Source organism: Phocoena phocoena, chromosome 11 (genome assembly GCF_963924675.1).
Source record: "Phocoena phocoena chromosome 11, mPhoPho1.1, whole genome shotgun sequence".
Classification (NCBI taxonomy): Eukaryota; Metazoa; Chordata; class Mammalia; order Artiodactyla; family Phocoenidae; genus Phocoena; species Phocoena phocoena.
Genome location: NC_089229.1, coordinates 38,230,916 through 38,256,175, shown reverse-complemented (window position 1 = coordinate 38,256,175; position 25,260 = coordinate 38,230,916). Strand labels below are relative to the sequence as shown.

General features: G+C 35.0%; 1 protein-coding gene across 1 annotated transcript in view; it reads left to right on the top strand.

Annotated features, from left to right (window-relative positions):
• PTPRQ (protein tyrosine phosphatase receptor type Q) overlaps positions 1–25,260 on the top strand; it is a 196,363-nt gene that overhangs the window by 72,088 nt on the left and 99,015 nt on the right. Inside the window, exons 24-25 of the mRNA XM_065887336.1 lie at positions 1,496–1,637; positions 4,252–4,521. Coding sequence (XP_065743408.1) covers positions 1,496–1,637; positions 4,252–4,521 — 412 coding nt within the window. The remainder of the gene's footprint in view (positions 1–1,495; positions 1,638–4,251; positions 4,522–25,260) is intronic.

Genomic DNA, 25,260 nt, shown 5'->3' with positions numbered 1-25,260 from the left:
CGTCCTGTTTTCCTTTCTATGTTTTCAGCTACCTCTATGTCCCAACTGTTAGTTTCTTTTCTTTTCTTTTCTATTCTTTCAGATTGTATGTGAGTTCCTGGAGGCATAATAATTCCAGAACCACTTCAAATGTTCCTGCCATCTCAGTCAATCCAGTTTAATCCATTTGGAGATAAATAAGACCCAGGTCTGCTGGTAACTCGGGTCACTCACACATACCGAAAAAAAATTTTTATTCAGTAAAAAATTTCTGTTATGTTTGGCAATATTCCTTACTCATGTCTCCATCTTACAACTTACTTTGTCAGTCTGTCCACTATCCAATAAGCTACTCACACTTTTTATTACAATCTCCTGAGTTCAGTCATTTCTCTGGGTACTTACTCACCCTTCCTAACCCAAGTCAAAATTTACCTGCTTGTGTTTAATTTCTTCTTAGAATGCAGTTGTTGGTAGATTTCTCTAATTAATATAACAATTCCTTGATGACAGGGACCATGTCCTATATATCTTTTACTATCTATATAGTAATTGTGGAAGAATGAAAGAAAACAGCATAATACAGTGAGTTCATAAAGTATGTCAGTGACTTGTAAGAGATTAATTTAAAATAATGATTCTAACTGTGAGTGCCCTCAGCATTAGTAGTCTTGCTAAATTTCTGCCACTGAAATGTTTAATATATAAGTGAAAGTAGTTTATATTTCGGATTAGATATAATGCAGTATTCTTAAAATTATACCACATAGGAGATTGTCTTCTTTTTCCATAGGGTAACTATCAATCTTAAGTGCTCTTTCTATTAGGACAATTCTCTTTGAATGAAGGCTTTATATTTGATGGTAAAATTTTCTATGAGAAATAATATCCTCTTTTGAACAACTGTGATAACTGTTCTTTTTTTTCATTTTCCTAAGAGATTGCATAAAATTAGAAATTTAGGAGTTGTCTGGGAAAACTCATAGTTTAAGCTTCATAGGAGCAGAGGTTCTGTTTCATTCACTGCTGTATTTCCAGTGCCTACCATACAATAGCTGATGAATAAATTAATTTACACAAAATGCTACTGAGAATTAAAAAATGAATTTAGATGAATTCAAGAAAAATCAAGTACCACTGACTGCTCTTAAGTTGGATTTCAATTGAGGACTTCAATTTTAGCCAATTTTAAGGAAGTAATCAGTATGTAATTCCAAGTAAAAATCAGGGAGACAAAATGAAAACAAAACACTTCAGCTTTAAAAACAAATGGCAGTTATGAGATTCTTCAGTGCTGAGAGGGTATCCAGTTCATCCTTGCTTTATCAGCTGAGCACACCCTGGGGCACACACACAAAATGTTTAATTTTTAAATTTTTAATAAAAAATACCTGTGCTTACTAAATCATAGGCTAAACACAGAAGACATAATTTTGATGTATTAAATATTTCTTCCAGTTATAAATAAGTTTTTTGATGATGCATTGTGACAAAGAATTTTATTTCTGCTTTTCAGAATATTTCAGGTTTGCAAACTGAAGCCAAACTTGTTGGACTGGAACCCATCAGCACCTATTCTATCAGCATATCTGCCTTTACTAAAGTTGGAAATGGCAATCAATTTAGTAACGTAGTAAAATTCACAACCCAAGAATCAGGTTAGATATGGATTTTGGATCCTAAAATGTTTGATTTTGTATTTTAACACTTTTCCCTTTCCTTTCTCAGTTTATTTGACTATCAATATTTAATTGTTCATTCAAAGGGAAGTTGAATTTCAGTGCTTTAAGGATAGGCTGGGTTGTCTTGTTTGCAATCAAATAGATACATATTTACACATGGTTTTTCACTTTGAACTGAGGAAGCTGAAATAAAAGACTACTTTAGGAACAAAGTAGGCTTCTAGATATATGTAAAAATTACCTACTTCTTAGTACCATCTGAGACAGCTGGGGAAAAAAGAAATGAACCATTAATCACTTTTAACAGGTTGATTTATATTTTCATGAAAAAAAATCTGTAATTTTTTAAAGATGATGTGTTGTGACATTTGAAGAGCACTAGTCAGTATGTAAGCTTTTACTTTCCCGTAGTCCATTTGTGACATGTGGAGGGGACTGTGAAGACTGAAATACCATCGCTCTAATTAAACAACTTACCTGTCCATCACCTACATGTCATAACTCAACTGTGTACTGAATAGTTTTAATTTATAACTGATTTAATGATTTAATACTTTTCCTTCTCTCAACTGGACCGTATTTTTTTTTTTTTTTTTTTGCGGTACGCGGACCTCTCACGGCTGTGGCTTCTCCCGTTGCAGAGCACAGGCTCCGAACGCGCAGGCTCAGTGGCCATGGCTCACGGGCCCAGCCGCTCTGCGGCATTGTGGGATCTTCCCGGACCGGGGCACGAACCCTTGTCCCCTGCATCGGCAGGCGGACTGTCAACCACTGCGCCACCAGGGAAGCCCTGGACCATATTTTTAAAGGCAACTCTTCCTCGCTCTTTTTTTTTTTTTTGGTCAATGATTATTGAATAAGCTCAAGATCCTGCTCTAGTCATTTCTTCCCTGTACCTCTGGGTGCATTTCTTTTTGTTTTAGTGAATCTCTAAATTGAAATTGGAGACCACTCACTGATAAATTAACCATTTTACATTAATTTATGAATACCTGATACTATTTTCATGGCATGCCTATAAGACAGGCTAAGTAAGTAGTATTTATAGTGGATAAGAGTTCATGCTCTGCAGTCAGTGCCTGGATTGGAATCCAAGCTCTGTGACTTGCTAGTTGTATAACCCTGGCAAAGGCACGTGCCTCCTCTGAGCCTCTGTATCTTTAACTGAAAAGAAACACACATTAGCAGTAGCCACCCAGAAGGTTGTTGGGAAAAATATTTGAAAAGACCCATATGAAGCACTTATTAGAGTGTTGGACACACAGATACTAAAAAAACATTACGGTTGCCCCTGTGCCCATACTTCAGATGAAGAAGCCATGATTCAGGCAGATTAGATGAAAAGGGCTGAGAAAATTAGTAAAGAAACTGAACTAGAACATCCGTGTCTGACCTCTAGTACAAACTGGACGTGACTGTAGGAAATGCATATCATAACTGAGTGATACTATAGAAAAAAGGCTAAACCCGTAAAGAAAAAAACATTTTAACTATTTACACACAGATAGATAAAAATCAAGGCTAATCTTGTAGACAGTATTATGTAAACCAATAAAAATTTTTTTTACCAGCAAAATAAAATAATTCCACAAAGTCCTGTGCCCTGATTGGTTAAATAAAATTCTCAACTTGAAGTGTTATCAGCTGGCTAATTAATTGTTTTTAAGTTTGGAGAGTCAGTGAAATAGTTGTTCACAAAATCCAGGTTTATAATCTAAACTTAAGTAAATTAGCAACTGTCTCTTTTTCATTTATTGGTATTAGTATATGTTTTTGAAAATAAGAAAGCAAATAATTAACCATATTTAACTGCCAGAGCCCTGGATCAGCCTAGGAATTGGCTTTTCTTTCATTTTAAATGCCACCCCCCCCCAAGTTATTCTCTTTTAGTTTTGATGCCTTTATCTTACAGAGGAAGAAGCGTTTGTAAAGATAGAAATTTACACCACAGGAGAGAACTGTAGGCAAGTCAAAGATTACTTGGATATTCTTTAAATAACTATGTTTTGCACAACGACAAGTTGTTTCTTTTCACCGCTTGCTGTTTGTAATCCACAAATTGACTCTATGCAAATTTTCTTTATAGCTTCCTCTTTTTAGTGTGACAAAAAGAGCTATGCTTACATTAGGGGACATTATATAATCAGACATTTCCCTGAGAAGTACCCATTTCAGTGAGGCACCTACATCTACGTTTTGCATTAAAAAGTTCCATCATAAAGTATGGCTAAGACTGCTCCTTCCCATTAAGAGGTAAAGAGGGCAGGCTTCAACCACTGCCTGAGCTTGAGGCTGGCTACATAGTTGCTACTGAGGATTTGAGGATGTGATTGCTGCTTGGGCCTAGGAGAATATTCAGTGATGGATTCAGTATTGTAAGGATAAATATGGTAACATAGAAAATGGGCCAACTGCCATCTGATTCAGCCCATGTTAAGAATTTTTTGAGCGCACATTGAAAGGTTGATACGTTAAATTTTTATTCTGTCTCTACTCCTAAACATGACTTTTTCTAGCAATTGCATAATGAAATCATTTCTCTACTACATGTGTATAAATTTTAACTTTGGGCATTTGCTTATCTCTTAAGTTCCAGATGTTGTACAGAACATACAGTGTATGGCAACTAGCTGGCAGTCAGCTTTAGTGAAGTGGGATCCACCCAAAAAGGCAAATGGAATAATTACACATTATATGATAACAGTTGAAAGGAATGCTACAAAAATCTCTCCCCAAGAGCACATGTATACTTTCATGAAACTTCTCGCCAATACCTCGTATGTCTTTAAAATAAGAGCTTCAACCTCAGCTGGTGAAGGTGATGAAAGTGCATGCAACATCAGCACGCTACCCGAAACAGGTAACAAATGTGAAACAGGTAACTGATCTGAAGCATGTAATTTACCTGAAAGAACTAACCTGAAACACAAAACTGTTCCTGGACTGTGTCCTACGTTTGTCAATAACCTTTGTAATCTTTATAGCACATTTGTCTAAAACTTTAAAAGAAATATTAAAAAATATAACACATACTTTTTCATCCCACATGTTACCTGAGGGCCAGCTGTGTGGTCCATTGAACCACCTCCATAGCAATGGGAGGCTGAAAGGAAAAAAGAGAAAATCTGCTTCATTGTGTTTTTACAAGTATCTATTTCTTATTATACAAACACCAAACTTACTGAACTATGTTTTATTGTAATTTAAAATAGGGAATGAATATGTAACATATATACACACACACACACACACACACACACATATATATCTTTTTTTAAATTGATTTATGGCATTCTTGATGCTTCCCTGAATTCCAAAGTTGCAGTGTCAGACTCAGTTTCATCTCCTTCCTTCTCTTTATACCAGCCTTCATCTTTTGTATTATTGGAATAAAAATATCTAGGTCACTAAGCTCTAGTCTTTAAAGAGGAAAACTCTTACTCTCTCTAACAGTGATCCACCCTAAGTCATAATCTCTTTCATCTTCTACCTTCTCTAATATTGTACCTCTTCATATAAATGAAAACCTGACTCCTTCCCAATAACACCACTTCCCTGGAGGTCCTCCCTACTGGGGACTGTAGGTATTGACGTAATTGTTTACCTCTGGCACCTCTGGATCCTTATCTTTGAAATATCTTTTAACCCTTTCCTCCTTTTGAAATCAGCATCACCCAGTTTTACTCTACTTTTCTATCTTTGAGGCTATAAACCACAGAACTTCAAGACATGGTGTACCTTCTCTGATTTCAGTATCTTTTTCTTCTCATCCTTTCAAGGCAACATTTCTTGAGACTTTAGTGTCTTACCTACTCATCTGGAATGGACACGTTGCAACAACAACTGTCTCTTGCTCCTTACATCGCAAGGCGTGTCACTGTAACTCATCTTCCAGGAGATTCCCAACTCTGAAAGGACCCCACTGTTTGTTTTCACTAGATGCTGGCTGATGAATAGTGCTGGAGAAAATGTAAATGGTTCTATCTTGTTCACCTATTCTTTAACTCTCCCAATTGCTCCACAATCTACTCTACATCCCTGTTTACACTTAATCAATTTTCCATAGGAAAATTCTACTCTTCCTCTGAACATGGTCTACCCCCACTATCATCCATCTTTGATGTTATTATTCATTTTACTAATAGCATCAAAGAGAATTGATTTGCCTTCCTTCAAAATTTACCGATATCTCTATTTATGCTCTCAAGGTAGCCTCCCTTGGGAACTTCATTGCCTTCCTCTTTTCAGGAATCTAACTGCTCATTTTTGTTTCAAACTCGCGTTTCCTCTAGAACATAACTCCATCAATTTAATCTACTTTCTCTTGCATTTTATCTTCTGTCTCTGTCTCTTGCACACACACACACACACACACACACACACACAAACACACACCAACAGCCACACAAATTGTTAGAAAGTTTCAGCTGAGGACCTGGTTGGTATATCAACCCTAAACATATTCAAAATGGAATTTATGTAACATGAATTCTCCTTCTCTTCCTCACTTTTCTGTACCTGTTCTTTATAATCAGTTGGGGATCAAGCCTCATATTCTTATGTGATTTTTCCTCCCATCTCTCCTACATATAATCAGAGCTTATCAATTCAGTCTCTGCCATGGCTCTGCAATTTGCCCCTTCTTCAACTTGACTGCCCTCATTTTATATCAGACTTGTTGCTTCCTGTAGTAATACCCAAAGGGGCCTTATCACCCATACTCATTCAGCCTGCCTGTCAGTACCATCTTTCCACCCACTTATTTTGATTGAATTGGCCCTAACATACAATTTAGAGCATTTATGTGTTGGCTGTTGAATTTTATTACCTGAGGGGTAAGAAGTAGACATGGAGATTTAAGTATCTGAAGCATAGAGGTGATAATGAAAGGTACTATGTATAAGAGATGGCCCAGAATACTCCAAATGTTTTACCTATTCTCGTCGTGTACAAAATATAGCCCAGAATTCATCACCAGTTAGATTTGACTTCTGTTTAGCTTTTCATTCTTTTGTTCCTCCACTGCATCTCTTCATATAACTGATACCTGTAGCCAAACTTTATTTATTCAGCACGTTAGATTTCATGTATTCATTTCAAAAGACATTTATTAAGCACCTGCTATGGGCTAATAATTGATTAGATTCTCTTCTTTAAACTTGCTCAATACTTTTCACCATCAGATTGTCCTACTCCCTTTCTACGTCACACAAAATTGTATTAGTTCTTAAAAGCCCAGCTTAAGTGTGTGTGTGTATGTGTGTGAGTGTGTTTAAGTCTTCAATGACATGCTAAGCATTAAAACTACAGATTCCTAGACTTCACCCTAGACTTGGCTGAATCATAGCCTCAAGAGATGAAGCCCAAGAATCTGTAGTTTTAAGCATCTCTCTGATGATTCTCTGTAAATTTTCTGAATTACTGGACTAGATTACCCAGGAATTTTGATGGCAGGTGATGTGTAGCAGTGAGGACAGGCAAACAGTGTCAGAGAGGCCCAGAAAGGGGTAGCAGGTGTTTCCTCAGTGGGTGGGCAGCAGATCATTGCTATACAGAGTCTGAGAGAAGGAAATATGTTCAAATGCAGGCAGGTGGTCTGCATCAGGGTGGTCTAGTACCAGGTGAAATGGTCTTGATCATTGGACGGGAGCTGAGTCCTAGAGAACTGGCAACGAAAGACAGGACAGTAATTCTGAGATAAATGAGAGGTTCAGAACTCAGAGAACAGGGCAGAGGACTCATTATTATTGATTCCACTGGTACTCAAGGTGACTGCTCAGTCACAGGAATGAAGCAGAAGTTTAATTAGTAGAACAGAGATGCATAATCAAAGTATATACACTTGATGTAGAGCCACCTGAACTTAAGGACAGATCTTTGTTTAAAAAAAAAAAAAAATCCTTTAAGGATTTGAATTAGATTTTAAGTCAGGATTAAAAGATCGCATGAATGGAGACGGAAGGAATTCTAAACCAATGAATTAGGAAGGTATTAGGCATATTGTACCATGTATTATGTGCTCCCTTACTACTGAAGACAAATGTTGCTCAAAGTTTGGACTGCTGACTCTCCCTGCATCAGAAGGTACATCCCCGAGGCCCTACTCTAGACCTGTGGAATCAGAGTTTGGAAAATAAAACTCACAAATCTTCCTTTAAACAAGGTATGTGAGGTGAGAGACAGTGCTGAAATTTGAGAACCATTCTATTCCACTGTATACTCTTTGCTTGTGGGGCTATGTCTTATTTGTCTTTATTTTACTCACAGTTCATAGCAAAGAGCCTTGGGCATTCTAGGCACTCAAATTTTTGTAAAAGAAAGAAATGAATTGTTTTCTCATGAAATTCATAATTTTTCATAAGGGTGTTACTCCACTGCAATGTATTATTTCCACACTTTCATCAGGCAAAATTATAGCTATTTTCTCCCAGGCAGATGTAATTTTTTTCAATTCAGGAGAGTCATTCATATGAAACATGAGTATTAACTGCTGCTTTAAAAATATTTAAATAATTTGTTTATCTTTAAAATTAATTTTCAGATCTAGCATGTAATTGTATTTATGATTACAATTTTTACTAGGTAAATAATTTGCTTTTATCTGGGTTCACATGAATTGTTTGTTGGTAAGACATTAGTAAGAACTGGAGATTCATTGCTCAGAATGGAAGCAGTTTTATAGCTGTTGCAAACTTCTAATTTATGGTGGTCTAAGATTAGTCACAGTGTAGAGTCAGCTGTGAGTCACTGACTCTGTACTTCTCACTCCCTTGCTGCCTAGTGTCTGACCTTAACATTCCTTCCAGGGATTATTGGGTGTTTTTCTCAGTGTAAACTTGGTCATATCGGGCACAGTTAAACATGCATCATAGATTATTGAATTTATGAGGAGATTAGTGTTCAGTGTCTAAACTGGTTCCATTGTCGCAGTCAAACACGTCAGAATAAGGCAAATACAGATGAAGGCCCCCAAACCTAGTAATTTTAATAGCATTTTCTGTCCAAGTATATTATATGTACCAATAGAAATATTATAGCAAGTTCAAGTGCATACAGGACTTAACTTTTAAAATCTCAAATTAGTTCAAAATGCGTGCACTTCTCCATATTATTTTCAAATCTTAGTAAATATGGTGATTTAATATTGAGTTTGAAAATTTGTTCTTTTTTTCTGGAAGATAATTTTACAGTTTGGATTTATTCAACGCTCTTCCAAGTTCAGTAATTTAGAATCAAAAGAGGAAAATAAGCTATATCCCTTGGATGCCCAAAACTTAATTGAGGGAAAGTGAAATACTCAGTTGTGGTTTTTAGGGGTGTTCTTTTCAGCAGTGATTTCTTTATTAGCTTTTTGTTCAGTAGGAGGTATTAGGCACCTAGATGGACCCACTGGAAGTCCACTGAGCTTGCAGATATATTAATGGATCAGCACCGAATGGGAGTGTGTTTAATATCCCTGTTTTTTTCCCCTTCTACTCTTGGTTCTTTCAAATAACTGTGTAGTGTTTAATAGCATATATGTAAACTCTCAGGCCTCTTCTACAAAGCCATGACCGCCGTTCCCCTAAGAATTATTTAAGAAATGTATTTGTTATGTACTTTATTTGGAGCCCTATTTTGTGGGCCTCTGTGAGCAGTGTAGAGATTACTGGGCGAACTGTGATTAGGACAAAATCTAACTTCCATTTACCAGCTTTTTAAAAAAAATAAGATATACCATTTATGAGAATTTAGACCATTCTTAAGTACCATTTAATAGAGTGGATGTGGATGGTAAAAGTTTTCTCAAGGTTGCAAATTAATGTGCTAATTCAAAAGAAGTTTACTTTTTCCTTTGTCTGCATCCCAGCGACATTGCTCTTGTCAGTCGAGATGAGAAGTCAAACATGCAGGAAAATTGTGTGGTCCTGTTTGTTCTTAAGCAAGTGAATTGACACATTCTACTTACCAGTCAGTAATTGTAGAAAGCACAAAAGCCATTATAGTTGCCTGTCATGGATCAGAGAGAAATAGCTATTAGCATTGCTACTTTAATTGAAGTTCAAATGCTTTACAAAATATATTTCATACAGACTTAATTATTAAATATAATACTTTCCTTTAGAGTGAACATCAGGTGAAAAGTATCCTTTATACTTGTGGTATGGTGGACATTTGACCAGCATATACTCATGTAATGCTTACTGAGTCCAGGCTTTGTGTTTGGGGTTCAAGACTCAAGTTTGAATCCCAAATGGCATTGGTGATCTCGGCTCTGCAGGTCCAAATAACTCCACCATTATTGTAAAGACATATCTAATAAATATAAAGCAATTAAACACAAACCTACATAAATATGTCAGTTGTGTGGATTGAAGCTTGAATCAAATAGGAATTCAGGAGAAATACCTTTTATGGAAGGCCGTATTGAAGAAGTGGAATAGCAACTGGATGTTGCTTATTGATAGCTTTGGAATTGCTTTATAGAAGTTTAGACTCAGTAACCTAATTAGAAGATGATGATATGGTTTTGCAACTTGAATTTCATAGTCAGGTATACTAATGTTTACTTAGATTTACCTGGTATAGATCAATAAAATAGCTAAGTTTACTATATATTCTTTTTGTTGTTCCTCAATATGCTATGAGAAAATGTCAGTTGTACATATCAAAGAACATTCTTCTTTTTATTTGAGCAATCTTAGATGGCGGAGGTTAGGTAGACCTGAAGATTATGGGTATGCTAAAGCACTTATGGTAAGCCACTCTGTGGCCCCATCGCTATTCATGAAAATGGTGAGATAGATAGAGGGGAGTAAATAGAAATTCCAAGACACAGCAAGGGAAAACACATAGTAGTACAAAGGAATGTAATAAGGGGTCAAGGCTGAGATGGAAGCCTGACTAGAGGGTGCTGTACTGAAAAGAGTATAGGACGTGAGATCGAATAACTCAGGTGGACCTTACTCTGCTTTGTATAGTTGTAGCAGAAATTTGAATACAATATTATGGAAATTGGGTATTCTGCTAAATTTAGAGTAGGAAGCAACATAAATTGACTCTGAAAACAGTGATTTTTTTTTTGGCCCTTTTCCTAAAACCCTGCAGTAATCTCTTCAGATGGAGAAGGATTTGTTCATTACAAATTCACTGAATCTCTCAAATCATAAAGAATAAAATCCACAGTCATTTTAATGGTCCGTAAGGTCCTTTTTCAACCTAGCATTCTCTTCCCTAGTAATGTATGTGTCTCTTCCTTCATCTTTTGAAATTTAGCCTCAAATACCACCTCTTCAAAGAGGATCTAACGTATTTATGATTAAAACTCCTCCCAGCTAGAATTTTCTATGCCTCTTTCTTGCTTTACTTTTCTCTGTTATAGGTATCATTATCTGTGGATCTGTCCTCATTACAATGCATGCTCCATGAGAATAGGGATTTTCCTTTGTGCACTTCACCCTTGTTTTCAGTGCCCAGGAATGCATCTGGTGTACAGTGATACTCAATAAATATATTATTAAAGAATGAATGAATCAGCCAATCAATATACAGGCCTAGAAGAGTGATAGAGACACAGTGAATACTCAGTATGCATACTTTGGGTGCCTGAAGTAGAAACTTTCAGCCACAAAATTATGTTTAGACAATTATGTGGTAAAATATCTAAGAAAGGCATGTCTTCTGTGGTAAATCTTTTTAATTAAACTTTTTATTTTGAGATAGTTATAGAGTCACGTGCATATATAAGAAATAATATAGGGAACTCCTGTGCTCCCTTTATCTAGTTCCCTCCAATGGGAACATCTCTTAAGACTGCAGTGCAGTATCACAACCACCATATTTATATCAATGCAATCAATATAGAGAATATTTCAGTGAGAATAATTTCTCATGTTGCCTTTTTATGGCCACACCCAACTCCTGCCCACTCTCCTTGTACTTCTGCTCATCTTAACCCTCTGATAGCCACTAATTTGCTCTCCATTTTCTGTAATATTGTCATGTTAAGAATGTTATATAAATTTTTTTGTACTGATTGATATGTTCATGTAATTTTCTTGTTAATATGGCTTGTCAATATGGTGGATTAAATGGATTGATTTTCTAATACTGAACAAATCTTTGGTCTCTGGAATCAACCCCACTTGATCATGGTGTACTTCTTTTTACTTATTACTGATTTCTATTTGCTAATAGTTTGTTAAAGATTATCGCATCTATATTCGTGAGGGATATTGGTCTGTAGTTTTGCGGGTTTTTTTTTTTTCACTGTCTTTGTCTAGTTTTGGTATCAGGGTGATGGTGGCGTTAGAGAATGAGTTTGTGAGTGTTCCTTCCTCTGCAATTTTCTGGAATAGTTTCAGAAGGATAGGTGTTAACTAAGAGAAGTCTCTAAAGTGTTAACTTTAGAGAAGTCTAAATGTTTGATAGAATTCACCTGTGAAGCTATCTGGTCCTGGACTTTTGTTTGTTGGGAGGTTTTTTAATCACAGTTTCAATTTCAGTACTTGTGATTGGTCTGTTCATATTTTCTATTTCTTCCTGATTCAGTCTTGGGAAATTGTACCTTTCTAAGAATTTGTCCATTTCTTCTAGGTTGTCCATTTTATTGGCATATAGTTGCTTGTAGTAATCTCTCATGATCCTTTTATTTCTATGTCCGTTGTAACTTGTCCTTTTTCATTTCTAATTTTATTGATTTGAGCCCTCTTTCTTTTTTCTTGATGAGTCTCACCGTCTTTGTCTAGTATCAGTATCAGAGAATACTAGCTTTATAATACAAATCTCTTCAATTTCTGGAAGAGATTGTGTAGAATTTGTGTTAATTCTTCTTTAAACATTTGGTTGAGTTCTCCAGTGAAACTATCGAGGCATGGAGATCTCTTTTTGGGGAGTTTTAAAATTATGTTTAAGTGTTCTCAGGATGCAAAGTTGGAGCTGAAATGTATATCGAATCAGTTGCAGAAAGTGATACTTGTAAATAATACATTTGTCAAAAAGGAAGTCTCAAGAGATAATGAAATATGGTAAACTAAAATGTGTTGAATTGATATGAGATGAAAATACGATATATCGAAACGTGTGAAACAGTTAAAGCAGTGAAGAGAGGGAAATTTATAGCATTAAATACATACACTGGAAAAGTCTCAGATCGATAATCTAAGGTTCTCCCCTCCACTAGAGGCTAGAAAAAGAAAAGGAAGATATAGTGAAGGAAGTGAATAATAAAAATAAGAACAGAAATCAGTGAAACTGAAAACAGAAAAACAGTAGGAAAAATCAGTTAAACAAAACTGGTTCTTCAAAAAGATGAAATTGACAAATGTCTAGCGAGCCCGACAAAGAAAAAAAGAAGTCACAAATTACCAATATTTAGAAATGAAATCACTGCAGACATCAAAAGGATAATAAGGGAATAATATCAAGAATTTTATACCTTAGATGAAATGAACTTTTTTTTTACTGGAGTATAGTTGCTTTACAATGTTGTATTAGTTTCTGCTGTACAATGAAGTGAATCAGCTTTATGTATACATATATCCCCTCCCTCTTGGATCTCCCTCCCACCCCGCTCCCATCCCACCCCTCTAGGTCATCACAGATCACCAAGCTGAGCTCTCTGTGCTATACAGCAGGTTCCCACTAGCTATCTGTTTTACACATGGTAGTGTATATATGTCAGCCCTAATCTCCTGATTCGTCCCACCCTCCCCTTGCCCCCCGTGTCCACATGTCCGTTCTCTTCGTCTGCGTCTCTATGCCTGCCCTGCAAATAGGTTCATCTGTACCATTTTTCTAGATTCCACATATATGCATTGATATATGAACTTACTCTTTAAAATCACAATGACCACAGCTCAGTTAATATGAAATACATGATTTGACTAGTCCTACAACTATTAAGGATACTAAATTTGTGATGGTTTCCTTTGATAGCACTCTGGTAGAGAAAAGGAGGGCACCTTTCCATTACCGCCAGATGTATGTAGAAATCCAAATTCCCCACTTGGCCTCTGCTGACACCCAAGGGGAGGATGTTGGGTGAGCATGAGAAACAGGGCTGCCCACCAGGCTTCCACTAAGGAGGATAGGAGTGCCTCATATTCTCCACTGACACGGTGGAGGGGACTTACTACCTCCGGAAAGGGTGAAAGTTCTGGCTCCCTATTTTACCTCACTCTATGAAGGATGGTTTAGGTACCTCACTACCGCCTAGTAAAGGCAGACTAGCTTCTTCATTTGACCTTTGTCGTCATGGGAGGGAGTGGGACCACAGCTTTTTTCTGTAGTTTTTGGGTAGAGTTGTTATTGTCTAAAAGTTTTCTGTCTTGCTAGGCTGCACTGTTTTTTTTCTGTTAGAGGGAGGAGGCTTTTTCTGAGGCTTTTTTAGTCTGAGCTGGTTGGCATTTGGAGATTGCTGGCCTTGGGGCTATACAAGGCAAAAAGACAAGCCAGAGAGCTCACCACTGTGTTGTTCCCTGGGTCGTGAGTTCCCTAGTTGCTTTGCCTTCTCACCACCTTTCAGAGTCTTCTTATGTTTGTTTCATATTTAATGTCCAAGGTTTTAGTTGTACTCAGTGGAGGGAACTGGGAAAATATATCTACTCCATCTTCAAAGCCTGAAGTTCATTTGTGGGGATATGCTTAATATCACGTGTGGTACCCTTTTAAATCCGTATATTCAAGATGAAGTTATTTAATACATATGAAGTACTCTGCCAGAGACTACTGGTAGGACTATGATGAAATAAAATTATATTCTTGTGCTTTTAAACTTTAGAATTACATAATTTTAGATCTTTATTGGATTTCAAAGATAACCCCATTCAGCCATTTCATTTTGCAAGCGTGGAAAATGAAGCACAGAGGTTTAGTGTCTGCTGAGAGTGTGCTTTAACTAATTATTAGTAGAACTCTTACTAATCCAGAACTCTTTCTACCATATTATGGTACTTCCCTTACATTAGAAATTCAACCGATCATTTGTGTTTACTGGAATTAAAATGTTTTTCTCATTATTTCACAATATCTAAATAGAGTCATTATGGAGTGGGGAAATTCAGGTTCATCATACGAATTTCATTAATTTGTACAGGGATATATATGTTCTGAGTATATACATACTTTTGTCCAAATATGGTTTTAAAATTTAGGAAAACTAAATTTCTATTATCAAATACGTGCTTAACCTATAATACTAAAAATACTATGAGTTAATATAGTAAGATCTGTAAAATACTGAAGCCATTCTGGGAAATTTTATACTTTCTAGCCACATATCACATTTTTTATCCTGGATCAGTTCCAAAAGTGTAATCTTTGCTATTATGAATTTCTGTCTTAGGTATCAAATTCTAAATTATAAATTTAAAAGTCCTTTTAAATGCAATTCCTTTTGTAAAATAATGAACCTGAGTTACTCTGCATAATTCTCCTTGACCCCACTGATGCTCTAATACCTTTCATTAAGTGGAGTCCAGGCAACCACTCTTTTCTTCATCCCAGCTCCAGCTAAGGCCAGCTGTTCTTCAAGCAACATTTTTATTAACTTATTTAGGAACTGGGGCATATCTTATTACCCTATTTTCCATTCCTGTCTTATGCAGCTGTAGTTGATACTTTTCATAACAGCCTTTACATATCAACCTCCTCCTCCATTTCACCTCATTTTTTTCTTATTCTCTTTTACTTCCCTTTTTAAGTAAATTATGCACGTGTGTGTGCATGCAAAAGCTCCTCTTCTTTCTTTCTTTCTGGTAGCCATACGACTTGAAAGCTTCAGGAATGTGCTCCTTGTTTCTATGAGATTATAAGCTTCAGGGAAAAACATTTACTAATGGTGGAAAAACTCTGAAATGTAGAATAAATGAGTTTTAATGATAGCAAAATTTCATTAACAATATTACATTAATTTAGACAATTTAAAAATGCAATATGAATACAAAGAAAAGGCTTTAAACAAATAGTAGGTTGTGCAAATTATCATTAATCTCAAAATATTACAAGTTTCATGGTATATAAGAAAACAACTTTTGGAGGAAGCTATTTTATAAATATAAGACATGCATAAATAGCAGCCACTTTTAGAATTCAAATAAAGTAACATTTCTTAGTATATTAATGTTATGGTAATTTGAATATTCACCACCTCCTATTCACTGCATCCTTGAATCACCCATTAGTTCGGTGCCTGGATACCTTATTATGAAGAATTACTACTTTAAAGGCAATTTGCAGTGTTAGAAAGATAATAAATGTAATTCCATATGGATCACAATAATGAAATCTATACCAGTTAAAGGATATGTTAAAAAACAGTAGCTCAATTTTCTGACATTTATTACTAATTAAATTAGCCTACTTTAGATAGGATTTTTTAAAAGCGAAGGTTGTTAGTAATTTTAAAAATGTAACTACATTAATATTTTCTATGTATGACAGTCTGACATTTTTAAAGTTTAGCCTGAAATTTAAAACTAATTTTGTATTTAGGATGTTATTACAGAGAAATTATTAACTGTGTGAGACATACTCCCTAGAAGCTGGATAGAATGCTGTTCTTACAAGTACTATTAGAAAATTTGTCTGAAGATTGAACAGTTACCAAAAGAGAATTGAAAGTAGTTGTAGACGTACTTGGACTAATCTGTAAGGCTTCTTTTCTAGTATGGATACATGAGAAATACAATAAAGCTCATGATTTTTTCCATAATGTCTAGATTTATAAAATATTAGCTAGAAAGTATTAGTATCTAGGATTTTAATTTTCTATATAAATGTATAACATTTTGAATATTGTTGGTACGATTTAATGGGAAAGCCTTTTTCTTTTCATTTTTTTAACATTTTCTAATTATGGGAAATTATTTTATATACAGTGAGATGCACAGAACTTAATTATACAATTAAATGAGTTTCCACACATGTATACAGCCATGTAACCACCACTCAGCAACATATAGAATATTTCCATCTTCCACAGAAAGTTCCCTTGGACACCCACTCCCCAAGGCAACCACTATCCTGATTTCAATCAGCATAGATTAGTTTCAGTTGTTCTTGAGCTATATTTACTCTTTTATATCTGGTCTATTTCTTTCAACATAATTGTGAAGCTCATGTTGAGGGTTTCAGTAATTTGTTCTTTTTATTATTGAGTCATTTTCCACCATTTTAATATCCCTTTTTTTTTTTTTTAAAGATGTTGGGGGTAGGAGTTTATTAATTAATTAATTAATTTTTGCTGTGTTGGGTCTTCGTTTCTGTGTGAGGGCTTTCTCTAGTTGTGGCAAGCAAGCGGGGGACACTTCATCGCAGTGCGCGGGCCTCTCACTATCGCGGCCTCTCTCGTTGCAGAGCACAGGCTCCAGACGCGCAGGCTCAGTAGTTGTGGCTCACGGGCCTAGTTGCTCCGCGGCATGTGGGATCCTCCCAGACCAGGGCACAAACCCATGTCCCCTGCGTGGGCAGGCGGACTCTCAACCACTGCACCACCAGGGAAGCCCTGTTTTCTTTTGATGGACATATGGATTGTTCCAAACTAAGTGTTATGAATAAAACTGTTAAAGATATTTTTGTATAAAACTTTTTTGTGGACTTGCTGGGTCATAGTCCAGATGGATGTTTAACTATTCAAGAAACTGATGATTTTCAAGTGGTTGTTCTATTTTAAATACTCACCCAACAGCATATGTGAGAGTTCTAATTACTTCTCGGTATCAGCAGAATTTGGTGTTATCAGTCTTTTTTAATTTTAGACAGTCTAGCTGGTATAAAAGAACTTCTGTCTTATTGTAAGTTTAATTTTCATTTCAGTGATGACTAATGATGTTAAATCCTTTAACATGGTTATTGATAATTCATATAAAGACAGTCTTTGCTTTACCTGATAGTGTGGGACCATAAAAATGACTGTAAAGCTGTCTGTAAAATGTGTGCAAAGCAACCTTAATAATCAATAGGGAAAATGATGATTGTTCCATAACCTTCAAAGTGTTTTGTCACTACATTAAAAACTCTCTTACTGTCAGTTATAAATACATAGAAATGAAAAAACAACAAAAACAATATTTAGTACACTGTAATTTAAAACATTAGAAATAACTGAGAATGAAAGCTTTCACTTTATTAAAAACATCAAGAGTGGTTACTTGCTTTTTCTCACTGTTTAGCTTATGATATAGAGAGAGCATCTTTTCTATGACTTGGCAAAGTTTGGATTAGCTTTGAACGTGCATATGGGCATGTGACATATGCACATGGGAGATAAGGAGGCCACATAACTACACACTTTGCTGCCTGTGCATGAACTAAATAACAGATGCACAGTGACCAATCAATGATAGGTTTCAAAAGAAATGATATTATTGGTCTCTGATTATGATGTACATCTGTTTGTGTGTGAAACCAAATCATTTTTTATTTATTTGTTTTAAACTTTTTATTTTATATTGGCGTACAATTAACAATGTTGTGTTAGTTTCAGGTGTACGACAAAGTGATTCAGTTATACATATACATGTATCTATTCTTTTTAAAATTCTTTTCCCAATTAGGTTGTGCAGAATATTGAGTAGAGTTTCCTGTGCTATACAGTAGGTCTTTGTTGGTAGCAATTTTGTGGACAGGAGAGCTAGCAGTGAAGTACTTTATACAAGAACTCATAGTTAATATATAAAGGTAACAAAGTTTAACTCCTGTTTTGGGCAGACAGGTGTTATTTAATTAAACCATAAAAACAGAAATTCAAGCATATTAGAACATGCAACGTGAGGATTGTTCTGTCATTTTTGACAGGTTTTCGTTCAAGTCTTTAGCCCATTTTGTATTAAGTTGCTTTTCTTTTTGGTGTTGAGTTACAGGAACTCTTTATATATTTTGAATACAAGTCCTTTATTAGATGTATATATAACAAATATTGTCTCTTATTAGTCAATGGCTTGATTTTCTATTTCCTTAATGGTACCTTTGGACGAGCAGATTATTTTAATTTTGATGAAATCCAAATTAGCAATTTTTAATTTCACATTAGTACATTTTGTGTCCTAAGAAATATTGTCTACTTCAAGATCATGAAGATATTATCCTGTCTTTTATACTAGAAATTTTGCAGTTTTAGCTTTTATATTTATATCCATAATTCATCTCAAATTTTGTGTATGTGTATAGTATGAGATATGATTTAAAGCTCCTTTTCAATATATTCATTCAATTTTTCCAAAACTTTTTAAAAGACTTTCCTTTTCCCTACTGAATTACCTTGGTAGCTTTGTCAAAAATCAGTTGACCCTATGCACTTGTATCTCTTTCTGGAATATATTCTCTTCCATTGATTTGTATACCTTTATGAATACCACACTGTGTTGATTACTACAGTTTTATAACAAATCTTGAAATCAGGTAGTGTAGATTCTACAAATGTGTTCTTTTTCAAGGTTGTTTTAGCTATTTTAGTTCTTTGTATTTCCATATAAATTTTATTATTAGAATCACCTTGTTGATTTTTACCAAAAAAACCCTGTGGCATTTTCATTGGGATTGCATTTAATCTATTCATTCATGTAGGGAGAAATGCCATCTTAATATTGAGTTATCTGGTCCATGAACATGGTATATGTCTCTATTTTTAGACTCTAATTCCTTTCAGCAGTGCTTTGTAGTTTTCAGCAAATGAATTTTACATGTCTTTTGTTAAAATTATTCCTATTTAACGTTTTAATTTTAGTCGCCAGTTGTTTGATGTAGAATCTAGAAATGCAGTTGATTTTGTTTATTGGTATTGTATCCTACAACTGCTGAATTTGCTTATTAGTCCGAGAAGAGTTTTGTTATATATTGCTTTAGAATTTTCTACATTTATAAATGTCACTTCATCTACAATTAGGGTAATTTTTATCTCTTTCTTTCTAAAGCCTGTGACTTTTTTCCCTTACCATATTGCACTGGCTAGACTCTCTGGTACTATATTAAATAGAAGTAGTAAAAGCAGACATCCTTGCATTGTTCCCAATCAAAAGGGGAAGCATCCATCCTTCACTATTTTGTATGATGTGTGCTGTAGGATATCTGTAGATGCCCATGATTGAATGCTTTTTCTCTTTTATTCTGTTACTGTGGTAAATTATATGATTCGCTTTTTTAATATTAAGTGAAATTTACCTTCCTGGGATAGACCACACTTGATCAGATGCACTATACTTTTATATATGGCTTGACAAGTGTTTACAAATTTTATTAATTTTTCTGAAAAACTAATTTTTGAATTTGTTAATATTCTCTTTTATTTATCTATTTTCTATTTCACTGAGTCCTGATCTTTATTATTTTCTTCCTTCTAAATATTCTGCTTTTAATATGCTCTTTTTTTCTGTATTTTTATCCTAATTTTCTTTCTGTCTTTTTTCCCCAGCTTTATTGAGGTATGATTCACGAATAAACATTGCATATATTTAAGGTATACAGTGCAGTGCTTTGATACATGTATACATTGTGAAATGATTCCCCCAATCAAGCTAATTAACCTGTCCATCACCTCACATATTTACCTTTTGTTTGTGTGTGGTGAGAACACTTAAGATCTACTCTCTTAACACATTTCAAGTATGTAATATTGATACATCATTATTAACTATAGTCACCATGCCGTACATTAGCTTTTTCATATAACTTATTCATATAACTGAAAGTTGTACCCTTTGACAAACATCCCACTATCTCCCCTCCACTCCCCCGGCCCCTGGCAATCACTGTTCTATTCTGTTTCCATGAGTTTGACTTTTTTAGAGTCCGTACATAAGTGAGATCTTGCAGTATTTATCTTCTTGTAGCTAGTTTATTTTACTTTACATAATGATTTTAAGCCTTTCTTCTTTTCAAATATAATCATTTACAGCTATAAATCTCCTAATTATATATCACAAATTTTGACTTCTTACTTTTGATAAAAATATTCTCTAATTTCCTTTGAAATTTCTCCTTTGAGCCATGGTTATTTAAAAATATATTTAATTTCTAATATTTGGGACTTATCTAGATATCCACATGTCATCAATTTTTCATTTATTGCCATTATTGTTAGAGAATATGTCTGTAACACTTAATTTTTAAAAATTAGTTGGGACAGTTTCTGTGGCTCAGCATATAATTTATCTTGTTGAATATTCTTCCATGCACACTTGAAATAATGTCTATTCTTCAGTTGTTGTCCATAATGTTCTATGTATTAATTCAGTGTGATAATGTTTTGCAAATCTGTATTCTTACCACTTTTCAACAAAAATTATTCGATATATTATTGATAAGGAAATATTAAAATATCCACATATATTGTGGATTTGTCTATTTCTTCAAGTCTGTCAGTATTTGGTTCATGTACTTCAAAGTTTTTTATTAAACACACATATTATAATTGTTATAACTTCCTAACTGATCCATTAATCATTATAAACTGTCTCTTTTATCTTTAGATCATTCCTTGTCTTAAAGATTCTTTAGTCTGGTATTAATATAGGCACATGCTCTTTAGTTTATGGTTTGCTTTGTATCCTTTTTTATCTTTACTTTTGAATTATTTGTATCATATTTAATTTGTGTGTCTGGTGGACAAATTATGTCTCTTGTGGGCAGCATATAATTGAGTCTTTTATTTTTATCTTACTTGACAATCTCTGTCTTCTAAATGGAGCATTTAATCTATTTATGTTTAAAGTCACTATTAAGTTAGTTGAGTTTAGTTCTATTTGCTATTTGTTTTCTAGCTCTTTTTTAGTTCCTCTGTTCTTTCTTTATTGCCTTCCTTTGGGTTAATTGGATGGTTTTAGCTTTCTGTTTTAATTTCTTTATAGGATTTTTATCTATGCTTCCTTGTCATTATTTTTTGTGGTCGATCAAGGGATTACAATATAATTCCTTAGTTTATTGTATTTAAATTAATATTCTACAACTTCACATAAAATATATGAACTTTGCAAAAGTACAATTCCTATATTTTGTCATACATTTGACATCTATATATTTTAAATGATTTACATATATTTACATTGTAAATCCCACAATTTGTGGTATTATTTTTACTTACAGAGCCAGTAGACATTTACATAAATTAAGAAAAGACCATGTATTTCCCATATAATTACCATTATTGGTGTTCTTCTATTCCAGTAGTTATGAGTTACAGCTAATTACAGCTAATATTTCCCTTTCAACTAAAGAACTCACTTTAGAATTTCTCCTAGTGCAGGTATGCTAGCATCAAATTCTCTCAGATTTTATTTATTTGGAAATAGATTTATTTTGTTTTCACTTTTGAGGGTCTTTTTCTGTGGATATAAGATTCTGGGTTGATAGTTCTCCCACCCAATATTTGTCTCTTTAAAGATGTAATTCCTTTGTCTTCTAGTACTCATTATTTCTGATGAGATGTCAACCACCATTTTTATCATTAGCTCTTGTGTATGAAATGTTATTTGGGGGACACTTTTCAAGTTTTTTTTTATCTTACTTTTAAGCAGTTTTACAATAATATGGCTAGTGTGGGTTTTGTTTCATTTATTTTGCTGTGGGTTCATTTAGTTTTTTGTATTGGTAAATTAATATTTTTCTAAAATTTGAGAAATTTTGGGCCATTATTTTTTAAATTATTTTTCTGCCATCTTCTTTTCTTCTGGGACTCTAATTCCATGCCTCTTAAGTGACTGAGGCTTTATTAAATTTTTTCACGTTTCTTCCTTTATTCTGTAGATTGGAGTTCTATTGATGTGACATGATGTTCATTGACTGTATTCTGCCATCTTTAATCTGGTGTTAAACAAATCCAATATCATGTCAGGTATTATACTTTTAAATTCTAGAATTTCCCTTTAGTTCTGTTTCCTTACTTCCATTTCTCTGCTGAAATTCCCCATTTGCTTTGTTTTCCATTAAGTCAAATAAAATATTTATAATGGCTTCTTTAAATTAATTTTCTACTACTTCATACACCTGCATTATCCTGTGATCTCTTTCTATTGAACACTTTTTCCTCCTGACTACAAGTCACGTTTTCCTGTCAATAGTAATTTTCCTGCCTGACTAGAAATTTTTTTTTTTTTTTTAGATGTTGGGGGTGGAGTTTATTAATTATTTATTTTTGCTGTGTTGCGTCTTCGTTTCTGTGTGAGGGTTTTCTCTAGTTGTGGCAAGCAGAGGCCACTCTTCATCGCGGTGCACGGGCCTCTCACTATGGCGGCCTCTCTTGTTGCGGAGCACAGGCTCCAGACGCGCAGGCTCAGTAGTTGTGGCTCACGGGCCTAGTTGCTCCGCGGCATGTGGGATCCTCCCAGACCAGGGCTCAAACCCGTGTTCCCTGCATTAGCAGGCAGATTCTCAACCACTGTGCCACCAGGGAAGCCCTGCCTAGAAATTTTTAAACTTATATTGGATATTGTTTGTGACATTGTGCAGAAACTCTGGATTTTGGTATCTTCTTTTGAAGGGTGTTGGCTTTTTATTCAAATAGGCCATTAAATTACTGAATTATAGTTTTGTGAATGTTTGATTTTGGTTTCAACCTTATTTGTAGAGAGAATTCCTTAATCCTGGGACATAGAGCAAAGTAAATGTGTGGCCCTTTTGGGATTTTAAAATGAAGCCTGCTGTTTACCAATTCCTTACTTTGGTGGGATTCAAATTCTGAATTTTATCTCCTCTGCATTGGGAAGCAACTAAAATTTCTAGTAAGTTTTTCATCTGTTGCCTTCCACTTTGCTTCTTGGCATGTCCTTCATACTTCCATAATTATGAGATTGGCCAAGGATTTTCAGGAAATTTAGAACTGTAATTTTGGGTCTAACGCCTTTGTGGTTTCTTCCTTTTTGAACTACTCTGGCAATCCTGCATCCCATTCCCTGACAGCACAAGCCAGAAGCTGTCCCTCCCTCCGCCACAGAGTTTATAGCTGTTATCTGCAGAAGGATTAGTGTGACACAAGCTATTCTGGCATCATCAGAACATCCCTCAAACTTATCAGGTTTGGATAATGGAATATTTTTACATAAATTTTTGACTACTGCAGCAAAATTTTTTTGCACGATTTTGACAGTTCTAATCACACTGTGCACTTTTATGTATAATAGCCTTACCAAACATTTTGTGAGTACATAGAGGAAGGGTTTACACTGCAATAATATACATGACTTTAAATTAAACAGTATTTTTGTTCTTAAAAATATTTTGGCAATCTGGAATGTTTCTACTGGCTACATTATTTCACAGTGCCTCCAGTCTCTATCCTTTGATCCTTTCTCCTCTATTGATTGTTTCTGCTTACATCTTTCCTTCTTTCCTTGTATTCTCCCTCCCTCCCTCCCTCCCTTCCTCCCTCCCCCCCCCTCCTCTGTCTCTCTGTCTCTCTGTCTCTCTCTTTCTCTTATGGAATCCTTGAAAAATCCAAATTCTTCTGTCCTGTAGAGCTTTCCCCAAACTTACATCCAGGACTCCTTTTGTATACTTTACTCTATCAAGGTTTTCTGTACAGCCAATTTTTAGAAAAGAATGGTTTTAAGCAGCATTTGATTATAATCAGCATTGGTGACACTTGTTCATCAGTCAACATTGGTGATATTTTCTTCTTGAAATCCATGCATTCATCAATGCATCCATGTATCCATCCATTAGTTTGTTCATTTATTCATTCATTTGTTAAACAAATATTTCTTAAGTACCAATGTGTGCCAAACATTATTGGCTTATGTGAGTTTCTTATGATCTCTTTTTCCTATTTTATTGATAATTTACCCTGGATTGACTATTGACTTGACAGAGACTCAGTTTGTTTTTTTTATCGCCTGCTTTTCTGATACTATAAATACCACCCCCTTATATGTTCATTCACTCTCATGGTTTCAAAGCTTATGTATACATATTTATCCCAAATTGTTTTCCCCTACCTTTTTCTCTAACCTAAGCTTCTCCCAAAACAGCTCTATTTATTCATGCTAACAAGATATGAAACTAGCATTTTATTTACTCATATCCATCCTCAAGCACATTATCACTAACCCGTATACCTTTCTCATTGTTTCATCAATGTCAATGGTTCAATTTAGTCTCCAGGTGTTATAGGAGTGGTCTTAATAGATGATTAATTCTGCTATATAATTATTCCCCTAAGAACTGCTTGTGATGAACTATTTCAAAACAAAGTTGTCATTTTTTTTTTTTTTTTTGCGGTACGCAGGCCTCTCACTGCTGTGGCCTCTCCCGTTGCGGAGCACAGGCTCAGGACGCGCAGGCCCAGCGGCCATGGCTCACGGGCCCAGCCGCTCCGCGGCATGTGGGATCCTCCAGTACCGGGGCACGAACCCGTGTCCCCTGCATCGGCAGGCGGACCCCCAACCACTGCGCCACCAGGGAAGCCCCCAAAGTTGTCATTTTTGATAGGTATTCTCAGGAGATGACTTGCTATATAGAGCTGTCAAATTAATGACTCTATAAAACAAATCAACTCACTTTGTCTCCAAATAGAATATGTTTCATCATTTTCCTTGTTGAGTTCTCCAAGAAAAAGTGACATTTTCCCCAGAAGTTTTACTGAGATATTTTTATAAATAAGTTATGTTTCAATAATTTTTGGATTAATAAC